We start from the raw sequence: 16,013 nt of genomic DNA on the forward strand, positions 1-16,013 counted from the left end.
GCAGTGGTCATTGGAAAGACGATAAGCCAAGCTCTGGAGCCCGCTCCGTTCCAGGGACCAGCAGCTCGTCTGGGTACTGCCAGCCAGAGCGCTGTGACAGGGCCCTGGGTACCGTTACAGGTCTAAGTTACAGCTGCTTTGTTCCGAGACCACGACTCCCCTTGGAACAGAGGCAGGGAGGGCAGGGGGAGGAGGGGAAGAGAGGGGAGGGTCACGGCCTCCGAAGTGATAAGGGATGGTTCCCAGACGTGGGTCTGCGGCCCTCAGGTCCGCACAGCCGATCTCCCTAGATCTTCAGGATGTTTCCAGCCCCTACCATCGCTCTAGCAGCCCAAGCAGTGACCACCTCTTCCCTGTTCACCCTAGAGGAACACTTCGTGGTGGCCCTGTATGACTACAAAGCCGTGAACGACCGGGACCTGCAGATGCTAAAGGGGGAGAAGCTGCAGATCCTGAAGGAGTAAGTGTCCCGACACCGTCCCTGTGACTGCAGGACCCCACCCCCCGCCCACCTACCTTTCCCCCAACCCACCGCCCTACACGGCTGCCTCCAGAATACCTTCTCCAGTGCCCTGCCCCCCAGCCCAGCCCAGTCACTCAGTAGTAGGGGGTTCGTATTCACTACCTCCTGCTCTGCTGTCAAAATCCTGCTCTTCCTTCAAAACCCACCTTTAACATCACCTCCTCCATGAAGCCCTCCTGATGCCCACAGCGCTTGCCTGGCTGCTCCGTCACAGCTCTGGGCTGGAGTCTGTTGTGTCCAGATTTGTCTCCCTTGCCAGACAAGATCTCGCAGGAGACCCTACCTGTGAATTCAGCTTTAGTTTATCCAGGGTTTCTTCTCAGAAACTGCTCTACAGCTACTCTCTCGCACGTCGGGCTTGTCCTGTGGAGGCTGAGGGCTCCTTTATTTCTTGATGTTCTGCGATAAAGTGTGAAGGCCCCGACCTTTTGACCATCTGTGGGATCCGGTTGGTCCTCTCCTCCGCAGCCCTCCTTGTTTCTGTCTTTCCCACCCAGTCCAAACTCACTCCCCAAACCCTAAATGTGTCCCATTAATCGAGAGGAAGGCGGCTCACCAGAGGACTGGGGCCCTCTTGGGCGGATCAGGCTATGGAGACAAACCTCCCCTGGAGGCTGCGTTGTTCACTTTCCTTCCCTGGACCAGGAGCATCTTGGGCCCATCGGATGCTGGCGAGTTGGAATGACCTGGACACCCCACATCACTGAGCCACTGGCCCCAGTTCCCTCCCTCTGCCCGACCCCCTGCCTCTCGAATCCTCTGCCTCCCAGGGGTGAGATGCTGTGGGCTGTGAGCTGCCCAGAGAGGCCTGTGGGAGCTGCTACCTGTTTTGTTTTTCTTTCCCACCTAGAGCTGGAGACTGGTGGTTGGCCAAGTCTCTCATCACAGGAAGAGAAGGCTACGTGCCCAGCAACTTTGTGACCCGAATAGAGACCCTGGAAGTGGAAAAGTAAGTGGACAGGCGGCCCCTCAGAGCGGAGGCGTGTGCTGGCTGCTTCTAGTCTGTGCAGGGCAGAGCCAGAAAGTAGCTAAAGAGCAGGGCAAGGTGTGAACCCGGCACAGAGAGGGCAGGAGAGGGGTGGGGACTTGGTGCCGCTGGGAAAGGCTTGTCTAATGTCCCAGCAACGTTTAAATCTCTGTGTGACACTGAGGGTGTCACTCAGGGAGCCCATCTCACCCTTCCCATCTGTAAAATGGGAGCTGCCCATTTCCTGGCTAACCTGATAGAGACGACCCCATGTCCCACCGCCTTGATCAGCCACCCTCCTCCCCTGCCTCCAGGACAGGACTCAGGACTTGCACCTCGGGAGACTCACAGGATGGGGGCCTCAGGGGACAGCTCCGCCCCAATATCCTCATAACCCACCTGCACACGGCACCAGCCAGGGCCTCGAGCATTAGTGCCCTGAGCAAACAGAGCCAGAGCCCCAGCTTTGCCCAGGACCCGGGAGGATGCAAAACCCATTATGACGTGACTCCGGCCCTGAAGGAGCTCAGAGTCTGTCAAACTCACGAGCTGGCACGGGTTTGCCGCCTCGTCTAGTATTCCCATCCAGCAATGCTCGCCCCCAGGAGGGCTCCTTGCCCAGCACGCCCGGCCCTGTGCCTGTCCCTGGACCAGTGTGGGGCGGGCACATCCACCCTGACCAGCCTGTGCTCAAGGGGCACTAGAGACCCAACCCCAAGGAGGGTGGGCTGTGAGGGAAGGTGTCAGGTGCATTCTCCCAGAGCGAAATTAACAAAGGGCACCAAATACTACTCGCCTTTCATTTCAAAAAAACACCAAGTCCATCGCTGACAGCAGGGAAAGGGACCGAGCGGTATTTCATGTATCAAAATGTCAGGGGCTCAGCTCAGGGTTAAGTTGGCAACAGGAACACATTTTATCTCTGGAGGGAAGGGACTTGGGTGACAATATCCCCGGGAGTGTGGCCACTCCCTGAGGTCTGTCTGCCTTTGTGCTTTTCTTTTCCAGGTGGTTCTTTCGATCAATTTGCCGGAGAGATGCCGAGAGGCAGCTTCTGGCTCCAATCAATAAGGCTGGCTCCTTTCTTATTAGAGAGAGCGAAACCAGCAAAGGTAAGCCTGGGCCTCCACTGCCCTCCCCGTGCAGCCCGGGAGCCCCACCTGCAGCCTTGCTTCTGGGAGTTGGGAGGGGGCCAGCGTGTGGGGTGCTAGGCAGGAGAACCTGGCGGCGTTCCACCCCGGGGGGTCCCTCCCACATCAGGCCAGCCAGGACAGCCCATGGGTATCCGGTAACTGAGCGTGAGGCTGTACACGTGGACAGTTCTCCCAGGGCCCCGCTGGAAGTGTGCCCAGCATGAGAGCTGCTCCCATCTCGGGCTGGTCTCGCACTGCCTCGGTCAGCAGGGGTGCTGAGGCTGGCGGGGGGCAGAAAAGGGGGTGTGACCCAGGGCCACGTCTGGAATCAAAGGATTTGGGAGCTGAAAGAATCCTTAGAGATCATCTCAGCTAGAGGCTGTGACTCAGACACTTCCAAGAGCCTGTGAAGTATAAGTTTGTGATATACAAGGAGGGGGCAGTGATCACTGAGATCTGGGGGACTCATAGATTCAAACCCACTGACCGAGCAGAATGTTTCTGCCACCACCCTCGGGCCACTGGGTTTTCTCTTTCTCTGTCTTTAGTTTTCTCTCTGTCTTTCCTCCTCAAAGTTCTTTCTGCTATAAAGTATAAAACACATCTAAAAATTGCATAAATTATACATGAGTGCATAATTATAAGCATAGAGTCATGCTAAGTAAACACCTGTGTGACCACAAGAGCGAGAACATTCCAGACACCCAGAGTCCCCCCACTGGTGCCCCTTTCTGTTTCACCTCCCCACCCGCCAGAGAAGCCACCACCGTCCTGACTTGGATGGAAATCCTTCCTTATCTTTCTTTATAGTTTTACCACCCATGTTTTGTCTGTTTTTCACCTTTATACAAATGGAATCATACTTTTTAGTTTTTGTGTGCATCCTATTCCTTTCACTCAACACTGTAAGATTCTGTATTCGTTTGCCAGGCCTTCTGAAGCAAAGTACCAGGAACTGGGGGACTTAAACAACAGAAATGTGTTTTCCCACCGTTCTGGAGGCTAGAAGTCTGAGATCAAGGTGTCAGCAGGGTTGGTTGTTCCTGAGGCCTCTCTCCCTGGCTTGTAGGCGGCCGTCTTCTCCCTGGGTCCTCACATGGTCATCCCTCTGTGTGTGTCTGCGTCCTCATGCCCTCTTCTTATAAGGACACCAGTCATATTGGATCAGGGCCCACCCCAATGACCTCATTCTAATGTAATCACCTCTTTAAAGACCCTATTTCCAAAGATAGTCCCATTCTGATGTACCGGGGGTTAGGACTTCAGCACAGGGATTTGTGGGGGGGGGGCACAATTCAGCCCATAACACACTCACCCGTGTTGTTGAGGGTAGCAGCAGTTCACTGTGACTGCTATACGGAATCTAGTGTATGAATATTCCATAAGTTATTGCTATTTCTCCACACTAACGTTGGTGGACTTGGGGTTGTTTCCGGTTTGGGGCTGTTATGAACGTGCTGCTGTGAACCTTGTTATATATGCTTCCTGGTACACGTTTGCCACTAGTCTTCCATCTTTGAGGTACTGCGCCAAAACCGCCATTTGAAAGATGAGAAAACTGACTCCCTGAGGGAAGAAGTGACTCCTTCAAGACCAACAGTGAACAAGCGTCAGGGCCCAGATCCTCTGAGGGGCACCAAAAATCTTCACAAGCTCTAAAGCGTGTCAAACTGGCCTAACCTGGGTGGATGGAGGGGAGTTTCCCAAGCAGGGCGAAGAAAGCCTTTGTTATCAGGACACTGCACAGAGGGACCCGTTACAGGAGAGGAGGTGGCAGCAGTGACATCAGAGGTGAAGGGGAGGGAGGGTGGCTGGGCTGTGAGTCTGGCCCCCTGTGTTGGGGCAAAGAGAAAGGACAGGGCTTTCCTGGTGGGAGCACCACCCCCTCCCCTGCCCGCTGGCTTACCCTTCAACTCCATCCATGGCTTGAGAACTGCAGGGAGTGGAAACACTAAAGCAGCAAAAGCTGGACAAAGAGAGCTGCTTACAACCCACTGGAGGCTCAGGGGAGCTCCCACAGCTCACTGCCCCTCAAAGGGTCAGAATCAGGTGGGGGAGGTGGAGGGATGCAGTGGTGCGTTGGGGCACTCTGTGCAGAATTTCCGGAAATGCACCCATGGATGCATTAGATTATATACACATACATATTAGGATATTGCCACTACTCCATTTGAATAGCAGTGCACCTATGTCCAAGAAACAATATGGGAATCATTAGAGATGACATATGTGTTTTGTTTGCTGTAGAATATTTCAAATGCATACGGAAGTAAAGCGAATAGTATAATGGAGCCCCTGTACCCAACACCCAGCTTCAACAATAATCAACCCAGCTAATCTCGTTTTGTGTATATCGCCACCCACCACTCTTACTTTGAAGCAAATCCCAGACATCACGTCATTTCACCCGGAAATGATGTTTCAATTGTTGCCTATTGCTAAGGGACCCCCTGGAGGGAAAGGGCGTCCCCAACCTCAGTGTGAAGGAGGAAGGGGTCTCTAAGGGTGGCGGGTGTCTCCTCCTGTCCTTGCCCCCCTCCCCAGCTAGTCCAGGCTGGGATTGGCCAGATGGAGCTGAGGCTTCAGGACCCCACGCACATATACACATCCCTGCATACACATGCGCACACTCCACCGAACTCCAAAGCATCTGGAGGCCACAGACAGAGGATGGGAGATGGGGAAGGAACACTGCCCCCAGAAGCCAGGGAGCGAGTTCTAGCCCCGAGAGCCCTCCAGGACATCCCTTAGCTTCTCAAGCTTCATTTAATTGGTATCTGTGTGAGGACTGACTAGTTTCCCAGTTCAAGGGCAGGTGGTCCTTACAGTGTTAAGAAATCTCAATCTCTGGGAACCCAGCCTTGTCTATGCCCAGCGCAGCCCACACGCAGCACGGAGACAGGACAAGGGGATCCGGATTTTGTGAACCGCGAGGATTGAAGTCCCCTTTAAGAAGAAGGAATGCCAGATTGTAAACAGATATTGGGGACAGTCCCTAGGAGGAGCCCACACAAGAGAGAGGCCCTAAATCAGAGCTTCCGAGGCTCTGCTGGAGGAGAGCCCAGTCTCCTTGGCTGATCTAGAGGATTCGCAAGCAGGGCGCAGCGGAGGGAATGGGGAGAACAGCTCCTTTCCTCACTAGGGTGATGCGCGGATGAATGGACTCACTAGAGCCACTCTCTGGTTCCTGAGATACCGGGGCGCGTTGCACCCACCCGGGGCGAAGTCGGGGCCACAGTTTGCCGCGTGCGGGCTGGGCTGGGGTCGGCCGCGTGGGGCGGGCTGTGGCGGAGGCAGGGCGCGCCGCGGGGCGCAAGGCTTCTCCGCATCCTTTTGCAGGGGGGCAATAAGAGAGGCGCAGTGGCCAAGGGTTAGGGGAGAAGGGATTTGAGATGGACTGATGGGCTGATGGGGGAGGAAAGACGCCTGAAGACAAACACCGCAGAGCAAAATCAAGCGCCCACACCCAGGACAAGAGGTGTCCGAGCCTGACCCCTGGCGGGGAAGGGTGGTACTGCTCGCGGTAGGCGCGCCCTTAGGAAGGGCACGGGAGCCCCCAAGCCTGCCGCTGGCCCGCGGAGGGCCCTGGGGCAAAGCGACATTCCACTTCTGGGCCTCAGCTTCCAAATAAGAGTGGAGGAGTGTGGTGCCCAGAGAGCTGGACAGAGGCGCTTTATAAAAACCATCCAGTTCGTGGAATGTTGTTCAGCTGAAAACCCTTGCCACCTAAATTGCTCTTAAACCCTTGGCATCTGCTACATTAACCTAGAAGACAGAATACCTAGAGGTGTGTATGGATTTGAACAGAACCCCTGGGGAGTGTCTTATGTTCTCCCCCATAGACAGGAGTGCTTGGGATTGTAATTTACTATTGCATGTGGGGAAGGGTCAGCCTTTCAGCTGGAATGAATGAACAAATGAATGAATGAATGAATGAGGCAGTCTCTTAGTCCCTCCAACAGCTCTATATTTCTCAACATCCCACGGCAAAGGGTCCCCAAGCCCCAGGGCCCAAGCTGGGGGACAGCCTGATGGCTAAGATAACATCCTGCCTGCTCCAGAGCTCTGGGATTCCCTGGCTGAGTTTTGGGAGATTTGGGGGGGAACGTCAACGACAGTGTCAGATGGAGCTGAGAGGACAGGCTTCCGGGAGGGTGGTGGGTGAGAAGAAGGAAAAGGTAACTTTTGATGGAAGTGGTCAAACTGGAGAGCAGAGTTTGGGGAACTCTTTTCCGGGGTATTGAAAGGAAGCCCAAATCCCAGCCTTGGTTTTCCCTCTTGACGCCTTACTTCTCATGTATGTGTCTTTATTAACCCTCCAGGTGCCTTTTCTCTGTCTGTGAAGAATGTGACCGCCCAGGGGGAGGTGATCAAGCACTATAAGATCCGCTCCCTGGATGAAGGCGGCTATTACATCTCCCCCCGAAACACCTTCCCCACCCTGCAGGCTTTGGTGCAGCATTATTCCAGTAAGAGGGGGCATCTGATGAGGGGGCCTGGGGGGCTTGTACCAGAGGAGCCCTTGTATCTCTCTATCACTAAGATCTCAGGATGGTGTGAATTATTGGTGCCATCTTGGTGGAGGATTATCCCAAGGCTGGACCTAAGGAGTTGACAACTGTCAACATAATGATTCACATTCTGTATCCCTAATCCCCTCTACTGGCTGTGACCGCTTGGAGAGTAACAAGTATTTTCAGTCTTAGAGACAGCAAGACAATGATAGCATCCCTTGCTTAATGCAAAATGAATGCAGAGAGCTGTGTGTGTGTGTGTGGTGTGTGCACGACGGGTAGGGGTGGGGTAGGGTGGGCTATAGGGGGCAGGGACACAGCTGGGAGTGATGTGGCTCCCATGAGAATGAGACCAGTCTGGCTCCAGCCCCACCTCTTCTTTCCTAATGTAGAGAAAGGGGATGGTTTGTGCCAGAGGCTGACCCAACCCTGTGTGAGCCTGGCTCTCCAGAACCCCTGGGCCCAGGATGAATGGGAAATCCCCCGGCAGTCTCTCAAGCTGGTCAGGAAACTTGGATCTGGGCAGTTTGGCGAAGTCTGGATGGGTGAGTATGTGTCTCTCCCTGTCCTGCGTCCTGAAGCACAGAAGTCTCAGGATTTGCACAGGGCATCATGCTTCCCATAAAGGCTTATGAGGGGGAAGGGACTGCGGCTATATACCCATTTTACAGATTAGGTAATGGAGGCACAGAACACTAAAGTGACTTGCCCTCAGCTGTTCCGCACATGATGGTGAAGCAGTAGAATCCAACTCTCCCACCCCCTTAGCCCAGTCCCTCCTTCGATCTTTGCTGCCCAGAGCTGCCTTTGCCATTGATGTGGGTGTGACCTGGAACGCCTTGCTAACTCATAGAGTGGCCACAGCATGTTAACCGTGGTGAGCGGTGAACCAGGGGCCCCAAGACTCTGGTAACAGACCAAAGCCACCACTTGCAGCTGTGAGACTAGCCAGTCCCTTAACTTCGGGACCCCTGTGGCCTCACCTTCAATTACGGTTGACGGTCGCTCCTCTGCCCAGCATGGGCACTCTCAGAACACAAGGTGCTTTATCTTATCCCTGGAAAGGTCCGTGTCTCTGGGCATGATTTCACGGTGGGATCCTGCTGCCCCGCCCCCAAATCCTCTGGCACCCAGGACTGATGCCTGAGGTGCCCCTGGCAGGAGCTCCACCTGGATTGTTGCAAGTCTGAGTCATGACTTGCCTTCTGCCTTCAGTGTGGATGGGGACCTCATGGTGGGGGTGGGTGTGTGCAGGTGCTGGCGCTATAAGGGAAACATCACAGGGCGCAGAAAGGGGGAAGGAGGCCCCAGGCCCCCTCTGCATTCTCTATGCTTTTGTCATGGGCTGTGATGCTCCTTGCCACGCTGAAGCTATCAAGCGGTAGAAGAGACTCATTACGTAGGGGTAGGAGGCAGGCTACTAGAAGGACAAGAGATGCACCCCAGACCCGGGTGTAGGGGCAAGGAGGTGAAATGGCCCCCCTCCCAGGCCGGGTAAGTTCCTCCACTGCCTGGGGCTCCCGTCTGGCAGGGGAGGCTGGGACAAACTGGCATCCCGCAAGGTAAGCAGGCACATCCATCCCTCTCAGGAGCTGTCATTCCAGCCCAGGACCACTTCCGGGGGGTGGGGTGGGGGCGGCTGTAGCCTCAGTGCCTCGTCTATAGAACAGGGATGGCTCCTGGAAGCTTATGTCGATTTTGGTTAAGGGATCACCTCCCATAGCCTCTGGGTCTTCTGAATGTCCTCTTCATTCTCCGTCCCTGGGGCTCAGGTTATTACAAAAACAACATCAAGGTGGCCATCAAGACCTTGAAGGAGGGAAGCATGTCTCCGGAGGCCTTCCTGGGTGAGGCCAACCTGATGAAAACTCTCCAGCACGAGAGGCTGGTCCGTCTCTACGCCGTGGTCACCAAGGAGCCCATCTACATCGTGACCGAGTACATGGCCAGAGGTGGTGCCCTGCCCGGGACTGCATCCTTCAGACAGAGGCAGGGAGGCTTGAGGGTGGGAGTCCAGGCTTGGGGGCCCGAGAAGGCTGAGGCTGATCTGCTGCCATGGGCTTGCCTGGCCAGGAGACCTCCGCAGGAGATCACTGAGCCACGGGCTGGGTCAGTTAGCCAACATCTTTCAGATCTAGGGTGTTCCATGTGCATGGGGGGCGGAGGGAAGGGTGAAGAGAACAAGAAAGATCAGCAGTCCTTACAGAGCAGAGTCCTCGGTGCAGGAGCCCTTGAACCAGCATTTTTGGAGCGCGCCTGCTGTGCCTGGCACTGCTTGATGCCCCCTGGGGAGGACAGGGCGAGGCAAAGTCCAAAGAACAGTAGGCTGGGTGTCCAGAGACGGTTCTAGTCCAGGGAACGTTTTACAACCCTTTGAGTACTTTACAACATGGATGAGAAGAAAGGTTGGGCGAGATGGCCTCTGAGGTCCATGGTGTGGCCATGCTCTCCCGGGGCAGGGGGCTCCTTCTCACCCCTCCTGTGGCCCTGACCATACACTGATTCTGGTCAGATCCTAACATGCTGTGCTAATGCAGTTCCTTAAAGGTCGTCTTGAAGGGGGCCCACGCTGAGCACCTGACTCCCCAGCTCACCTCGTAGCCACCCCTGTGGTGAGCATCCCCCGACCCTTAGATGCCAAAGGGGAGCTGAGTTTGTTCCCTGCACCAACCCAGGAGACGGGCCTCTCCATTCTGGTGCTTTCTTGTGCCCTTAGTCCTCGGAGGAAGAATCTCTGCCAACAGACGGTGAAGGGGGCAAGAAGATGCTTCAGAATGTTGTGCAGGGAATGAGCAGCTTCTGCTCCGGTTCCCTGGCTGCATGACCTTGAACTTGGCTGAGACCTAACATCCTCCGAGCAGCTGGTAGCAGATCAGCACCTCCTGGGTGCTGTGAGGGCTGAGATGGGAGTTTCTGTAGAGCGGAGGCACCTGCAGCTGTGGGTGGGTTTGTTCTCTGGGCACAAGAGATCCGACCGAGTGCCACCCACTTCCCGCCGCAGGTGGGGAGCAGCCCATACCCTGAGAGGCCGGCCCAGCCAGGGTTGGGTCACTCTGCACAAGTGCAGCTGCAACTTCTCTTTCCTCAGGCTGCTTGCTGGATTTCCTGAAGACAAATGAAGGTAGCCGACTGTCCCTCCCGAGGCTGATCGACATGTCGGCCCAGGTTTGTGAGAACCGAGTGCAGCGGGCCAGGCCCCCAGACCCTCCCCTCCGTCCCCATGGCTTGACAAGATCAACTAGTTAGAGGTTGTGTCCATTAGATTTAGGCTGGGCTGTGAAGGACAGAGAGCCCAAAGTCATCACGGCTTAAATGTGTCAACACCAGAGGTGGGCAGTCTGGGGTGGGCAGTGGGGCCACGCCTCAGAGCAGGGACCCAGGTTTCTTCCACCCTCCAGGTCTTAGCAGGTCATCTTCCCACCCAGGGAGGCTGCTCACACTTTAGCATCTTGTCCTCCTCAGCCAGCAAGAAGAAGTGGGGGTGGGGGAGCCCACCTCCCTCCCTTTAGAGACGCGTCCCCAAAGTCACCCACTACCCTTGCTCTCCCAGCCCCCTGGCCAACGGTCACCAGCCAACACCTGCTGCAAGGGAGCTTGGGAAATGTAGTCTTTATCCTGGGCAGCCGTGAAGGAGTGAGGTGGGTTCTATTGCTAAGGGCGAGAGGGAGGAAAGGATGGTGTGGGAGACCCAGAGAGTTCCCACGAATTCCGTGTCACACGGTAGGCCCGTGTGTTGTGGTGACCTCGCCTGTCCTCAGACGGTGCCCACAAACGCCTTCTGTAGACTCAGACGGCGTGAGATAAAGAGCAAAAGGAAGAGAAGGGACCTTTCCTCCCCGGGGAGTTTAGCTGAGGGTTCTAACCGGCAGCAAAGCACATCTGGTGGCTCCAAGTGTGCATCTGTTAAAACTGGAGCTCTCAGCAGAAAAGCTCTGGTCTGTGGTCGGCCCGACACACACACACACATACACATCCTGCTGCAGAGAGGCACCCTCCCGCGTCTCCCTCCTCCTCTACCGTTATCTGCTGTTAATATCAGGGCAGGCACTGAGGTCACCACCCCTCTTCTCTCCACCGAGGTGAGCACAGGCCGGGTCCAACAGGCTGGGGAGGTGGTCTCGGAAAATTAACGCTGGTGACCGGTTTCAAACCACAGCGCAGTGATCAGCCTGCCCACTCCTTTTTTCCCCCATTCTTTTCCTTCTCTCTCTCTCTCCGCTGTCTCTTAGTCAATCCTTTGGGAAATCTTGGGTCCCCCAGAGGCAAAAGATGTGAAAAGCCACCTGAGTTTATAAGTAGGTGTGGTCAAGAATCTGAAGGTTAGGAAACCAGAAAATCAGAACCTTCCAGGCGAGCAGCTTCTAAGCCACATTCTGATCATGCTAACACACCTCACTGCGTGCGCGCACACACACACACACACACACATGCGCGCACACTCACCGCCTTCTGGGCGCTCCTTGTCCTGCTCTAAGGCATGAAATGCCAAGCTCCCCTCCAACCACAAGCCCATGTGCCCCACTTGGCAGCCACACGGCAGCTCCCCCCGTCCTGTCACATCTGGGAGCCTTTGCCCAGACTGTGCCCTCTGCCCAGACTGTGCCCTCTGCCCAGACTGTGCCCTCTGCCCAGGATGCCTTTGACTCTCTTCTCAGCTGGCAGAATCCTAATCAGCGTTCACGACCCAGGTCAAGGTCACTTCTATTCAATTTTTCTGGACAAGAAAGTGCAGAGAGCACCTTGGTCACGTGCTCCCCTAGCATCGTGCCTGGTGGATGCTCCTTGAAAGCAGATCTGGGTCCTGCTAGACCTTTTTTTCTTTTTAAATTTCTAATACCGCTCATATAGTACATACATACATGAATACAATATAGTACATATTTTTAATGGGATGAATACTGCTAAATGCTGTCCAGATGTAAGATATTTGGTATTCAGCTTTATAGTCCTCACAGCACCATACCAACACATGTGTGTGATGGAATGATTTAGCAAAGGAATAAATATGAAAATATATAAATGAATGAATAAATGAATAAACCAGTGTAATGAAAGCCTAAGGAGGAGTGGGATCAATTCCAGTGCTGGCTTTGAGGAGGTAAAGTGGCTTTCTATTCTCTGCCTCAGTTTCTTCATCCACCCACTGGGAGTGCAGTGAATAAACCCTGAGTTAGTTTCTTTGGCTAAACGGCACACAAGCAGCACAAACAGCTCCTCCTGGCCCAGTGCTGGTGATCTGGGACAGAAACAGCTCTCTTCTTTCACTGCCTCTGTCCCGTCAGGATCCTGCTGGGTTAGGTCCTCCGCCAGGGCTCACCTAATGCTCACCGCAACCCTGGGGCCCTGGAGACCCCTCCCCTCACGTTCCATGCCAGGGCAGTGATTCCCCCTCCCCCAAGGAGCTTAAGCGATGATTGCAATCCAGGGCTCCCTGCTCCAGGACCAGTGCTTGAACTTGCTGAGGAGATGAAACCCTCTCCCCAGCCTCCTGCCTTCGCCTCCTCTCACGCCCCTTCCTTCCTTTTCTCCTGCCTGCCTTCTGCCACCGTCCTCCCCTGCAGACCCTTGGAAGGAGAGGAGAGGTGGGTGAGCAGGGGCGGGGGCCCCTGGCTCTGATGCAGAGGGCGGCCGGAGTCCTCCTTCTCCCCAAGGGGCGCTGGCCTTCACCGTGGGGTCCATTCCCTCAGATTGCAGAAGGAATGGCGTATATCGAGCAGATGAATTCAATCCACCGGGACCTGAGGGCAGCCAACATCCTGGTGTCTGAGACCTTGTGCTGCAAAATCGGTGACTTTGGCTTGGCCCGGATCATCGACAATGAGTACACTGCCCAAGAGGGTGAGCGAGCCTCCCAACTCCCCAAGTCCCTTGGGACTTCTTGTCATGCAATTCGGGCCTTGCCCCCAGCTAGTCCAGCATTTCCCTAAAGTGTCCTGTAGAGCACAGGTGCCTCAGGACGAATAGCTCTGTGAGGGAGTAAGTTTGGAGACACCGCCCAGTCCATCCAGCCCTCCCTTGGAGACTCCCAGCCCACAGCAGCATATTAAAGGCACTGAGAAGTCCTGCAGCTAAGGAACAGTGTACTCGTGCCTCACCTCGGGTCTCCCAAACTAATTGGAATCCCAAAGGCTTTTTCCATGTAACTTCTGTGAACCTCCCCTCCCCTCCCCTCAGGGGTTCACAGAACACACTTTGGAAAACACTGCTCTAAAGTATGAGCAGCAAAACCTAATACCTGAATTGGGGTCTCCACACGCACTCTACTTTACTTTGTAAAACTTTGGCAAAAATCCTCTTCACAAGAGGATTTGAAAGGATCAAAATACATTTCATCAAGCAAGTTAGTGAGCAATATTAGCTCAGCATATTAATCAGTTGATACGGGAGAAGGATTGACATGACTCGTTCCCTGAGGGAACTTCAGGGGATAAAGCCAGGCAAGGTGCAGGTGATCAAGGGCAGGGCCGTGCGGTCTGTCCTGGATGCCAGCCAGGGCTGCAGCCATCCGGTGGGCTTCATGGGCAGCAGGATTTGAATTCTTTCCTCACTGTGACCCTAGGAGGTATATCAGTCCTGTATCACCATTTCCATTTTGCAGGAGAGGATTAAGGCAGGGACAAGTTAAATGACTTTCCCAAGCCGTGGGCTCCTGTTAGTAAACAGGACTCATGGGAGGTGCCACAGGACTCTCCCATCCCAGATGGAAACACGTGCTGGTTGCCCAGTGAAGCCCACTGGGCAAAGACCCAAAGCGGGTGACAGGGGTGGTATTTGTCCTTTCATGCTGCGGACCCCCAGGGTCTGCACACTCCTGGTCATGTGTCCTAGGGGTCGGAGTGACTCCCTGGATGCATCTGTGTCTGGCACAGCTGCCCTAACCCCGCCAGGCAGGGCAGGGTGGAGGGGAGGAACAGCAGGGCGTTGGGGGGCGTGCAGGGGCAGTCAGTCACGGCCCCACAAAGCTGCCCTTGGCTTTCTCACAGGGGCCAAGTTCCCCATCAAGTGGACTGCCCCAGAGGCCATCCACTTCGGGGTGTTCACCATCAAAGCAGACGTGTGGTCATTCGGAATCCTCCTGATGGAAATCATCACTTACGGGCGTGTGCCCTACCCAGGTAGGCGGCTGCGTTTTGCAGCGACTCTGCTGCTCAGGGCTGTCCTGAGATGACTGTGATGGCAGATGTCCCATGCCCAGTGCCTGGGGTTGCCCACCTGCATGTCAGAATGGAGCCCAATGGTTGAAACAGAAACCCAAGTGTGCCACTCTGGGGGCGGGGCTTCCACCCCCTTCCTGGACGTTGCTCTTGGCAACAGAGCTGTGTCCCCTTCATCCAGCAGAGGTCAGTGAGCCCCCAAACCTGGAATTCAGTTAAGGTCGGGGTCTGAACTCAGGTTTCCTCCAACTAGTTTGCCCGTGGCCCCTCCCTTGGTCTTGCACCTTGGGTACAAAGCCCCATCTTGAGGGTCCACCCCCAGCCCCCAAGCCTCCCAGCCTCAGGCCCGAAGGGCTGGGACCTCTTAGCAGCCTCTGGGAGGGGTGGGGCCTGTTCACCAAGTACCTGCGCAGTGAGTGATGCTCACCTGCGTGCCGCGCAGTCACAGGTAAGCGAGGTAGGCTCCCACCCAGGAGGAACTGTCCCGCACTGAGATCGTCTACAGCCTCATTTCCTGCTGTTCTCCAAGCAACGGAAAGTAAATAGTGGGATGCGTAAAGGTGGCACCAGCCGGGCTGCGAGGGCGGAGGTGGCGGTCCGTGCCTGGCGGGCCCCTGCCGCCTTCAGCCGCGTCCCCTCCGCCTCCAGGGATGAGCAACCCCGAGGTCATCAGCAACCTGGATCGCGGCTACCGCATGCCGCGCCCAGACTCGTGCCCACCCGAGCTGTACAGCGGCGTCATCGCCGAGTGCTGGCGCAGCCGGCCTGAGGAGCGGCCCACCTTTGAGTTCCTGCAGTCGGTGCTCGAGGACTTCCACACGGCCACCGAGGGCCAGTACGAGCTGCAGCCCTAGGCCCGTGTGCAACTGACGAGGACTCTTCACCCGGCGGCTTGCTCAGCCCCAGATGGGCTGGAGAGGCAGGGAGGGGTCGGCAAGCCCATTTCTCAGATGAGCAAACTAGAGGTAGAGCGGCCTGGCAGGTGGGTCACGGCTTGGACTCCGGATCCGATCTCAGCACGAACCTTCTTCTCAGGCTGTGTGCCCCTGGGCGAGTTACTTAGCCTCTCTGTGCCTCCGCCTTCTCATTGGCACAACGGGGCAGAACCACAGTCGTGTCTACCTCGTATGTTCTTCACGAGGGTGACCCGCTAAGGTGTGCAGAATAGTGTCCGGCACACTCGTAAGTGTTTGTCATCATGTCCTATGAGGCTTCCTGTGCTGGCACCAAAAGCCAGGAGTCGACCGCAGGTGACCTGAGCCCCGCGGGCTCCCACCTGACCCATGCTGCGCTCCAGCACTTTGGGACTTTTCCGTAATAAAGTCACGAGAGATCTGACCTTTCCCGTGTCGTTCCTGGTGACAAGCCTGGACATCGCATACATGACCTTCGTGGTTGCATGAGTGGTGCCGCTAGGAACTCGCGGACGGCCCTGGGTGAAAAGTCAAGCCCCCAGCCCCCCAGGACGAGGGCGCAGACCCGACAGTCACAGCCTTTTAGGGCAGCTTGAGTAGGACCAGCAGGTGGCGCTCTCACCTCAGAAATCCTCGGCCTCCAGGTCTGAGTCGGGGTCGCGGGTGGGAGGGCCGTTGCTCTGCAAAGCGCCGGAGCTGACAGAGCGCGCACGGGGGAGGCGAAGCAGCCCTGGGCTCCGGTGGTGCCGGGACCAGCCGCCTAAACTGATGAGGCGGCGATGGTAACACCAAGGAAGGTTCCAGGTTC

At 55.8% G+C, this 16,013-nt stretch overlaps 1 protein-coding gene across 1 annotated transcript in view; it reads left to right on the forward strand.

The window, feature by feature from the left end:
* BLK (BLK proto-oncogene, Src family tyrosine kinase) overlaps positions 1-15,583 on the forward strand; it is a 59,951-nt gene extending 44,368 nt beyond the window's left edge. Inside the window, exons 4-13 of the mRNA XM_081237096.1 lie at positions 367-460; positions 1,374-1,472; positions 2,499-2,602; positions 6,946-7,092; positions 7,530-7,682; positions 8,910-9,089; positions 10,226-10,302; positions 12,825-12,975; positions 14,121-14,252; positions 14,940-15,583. Coding sequence (XP_081093222.1) covers positions 367-460; positions 1,374-1,472; positions 2,499-2,602; positions 6,946-7,092; positions 7,530-7,682; positions 8,910-9,089; positions 10,226-10,302; positions 12,825-12,975; positions 14,121-14,252; positions 14,940-15,145 — 1,343 coding nt within the window. The 3' untranslated portion in view covers positions 15,146-15,583. The remainder of the gene's footprint in view (positions 1-366; positions 461-1,373; positions 1,473-2,498; positions 2,603-6,945; positions 7,093-7,529; positions 7,683-8,909; positions 9,090-10,225; positions 10,303-12,824; positions 12,976-14,120; positions 14,253-14,939) is intronic.
* Positions 15,584-16,013: the final 430 nt, after the last annotated feature.

Source organism: Mesoplodon bidens, assembly GCF_964165515.1.
Source record: "Mesoplodon bidens genome assembly, chromosome: 6".
Classification (NCBI taxonomy): Eukaryota; Metazoa; Chordata; class Mammalia; order Artiodactyla; family Ziphiidae; genus Mesoplodon; species Mesoplodon bidens.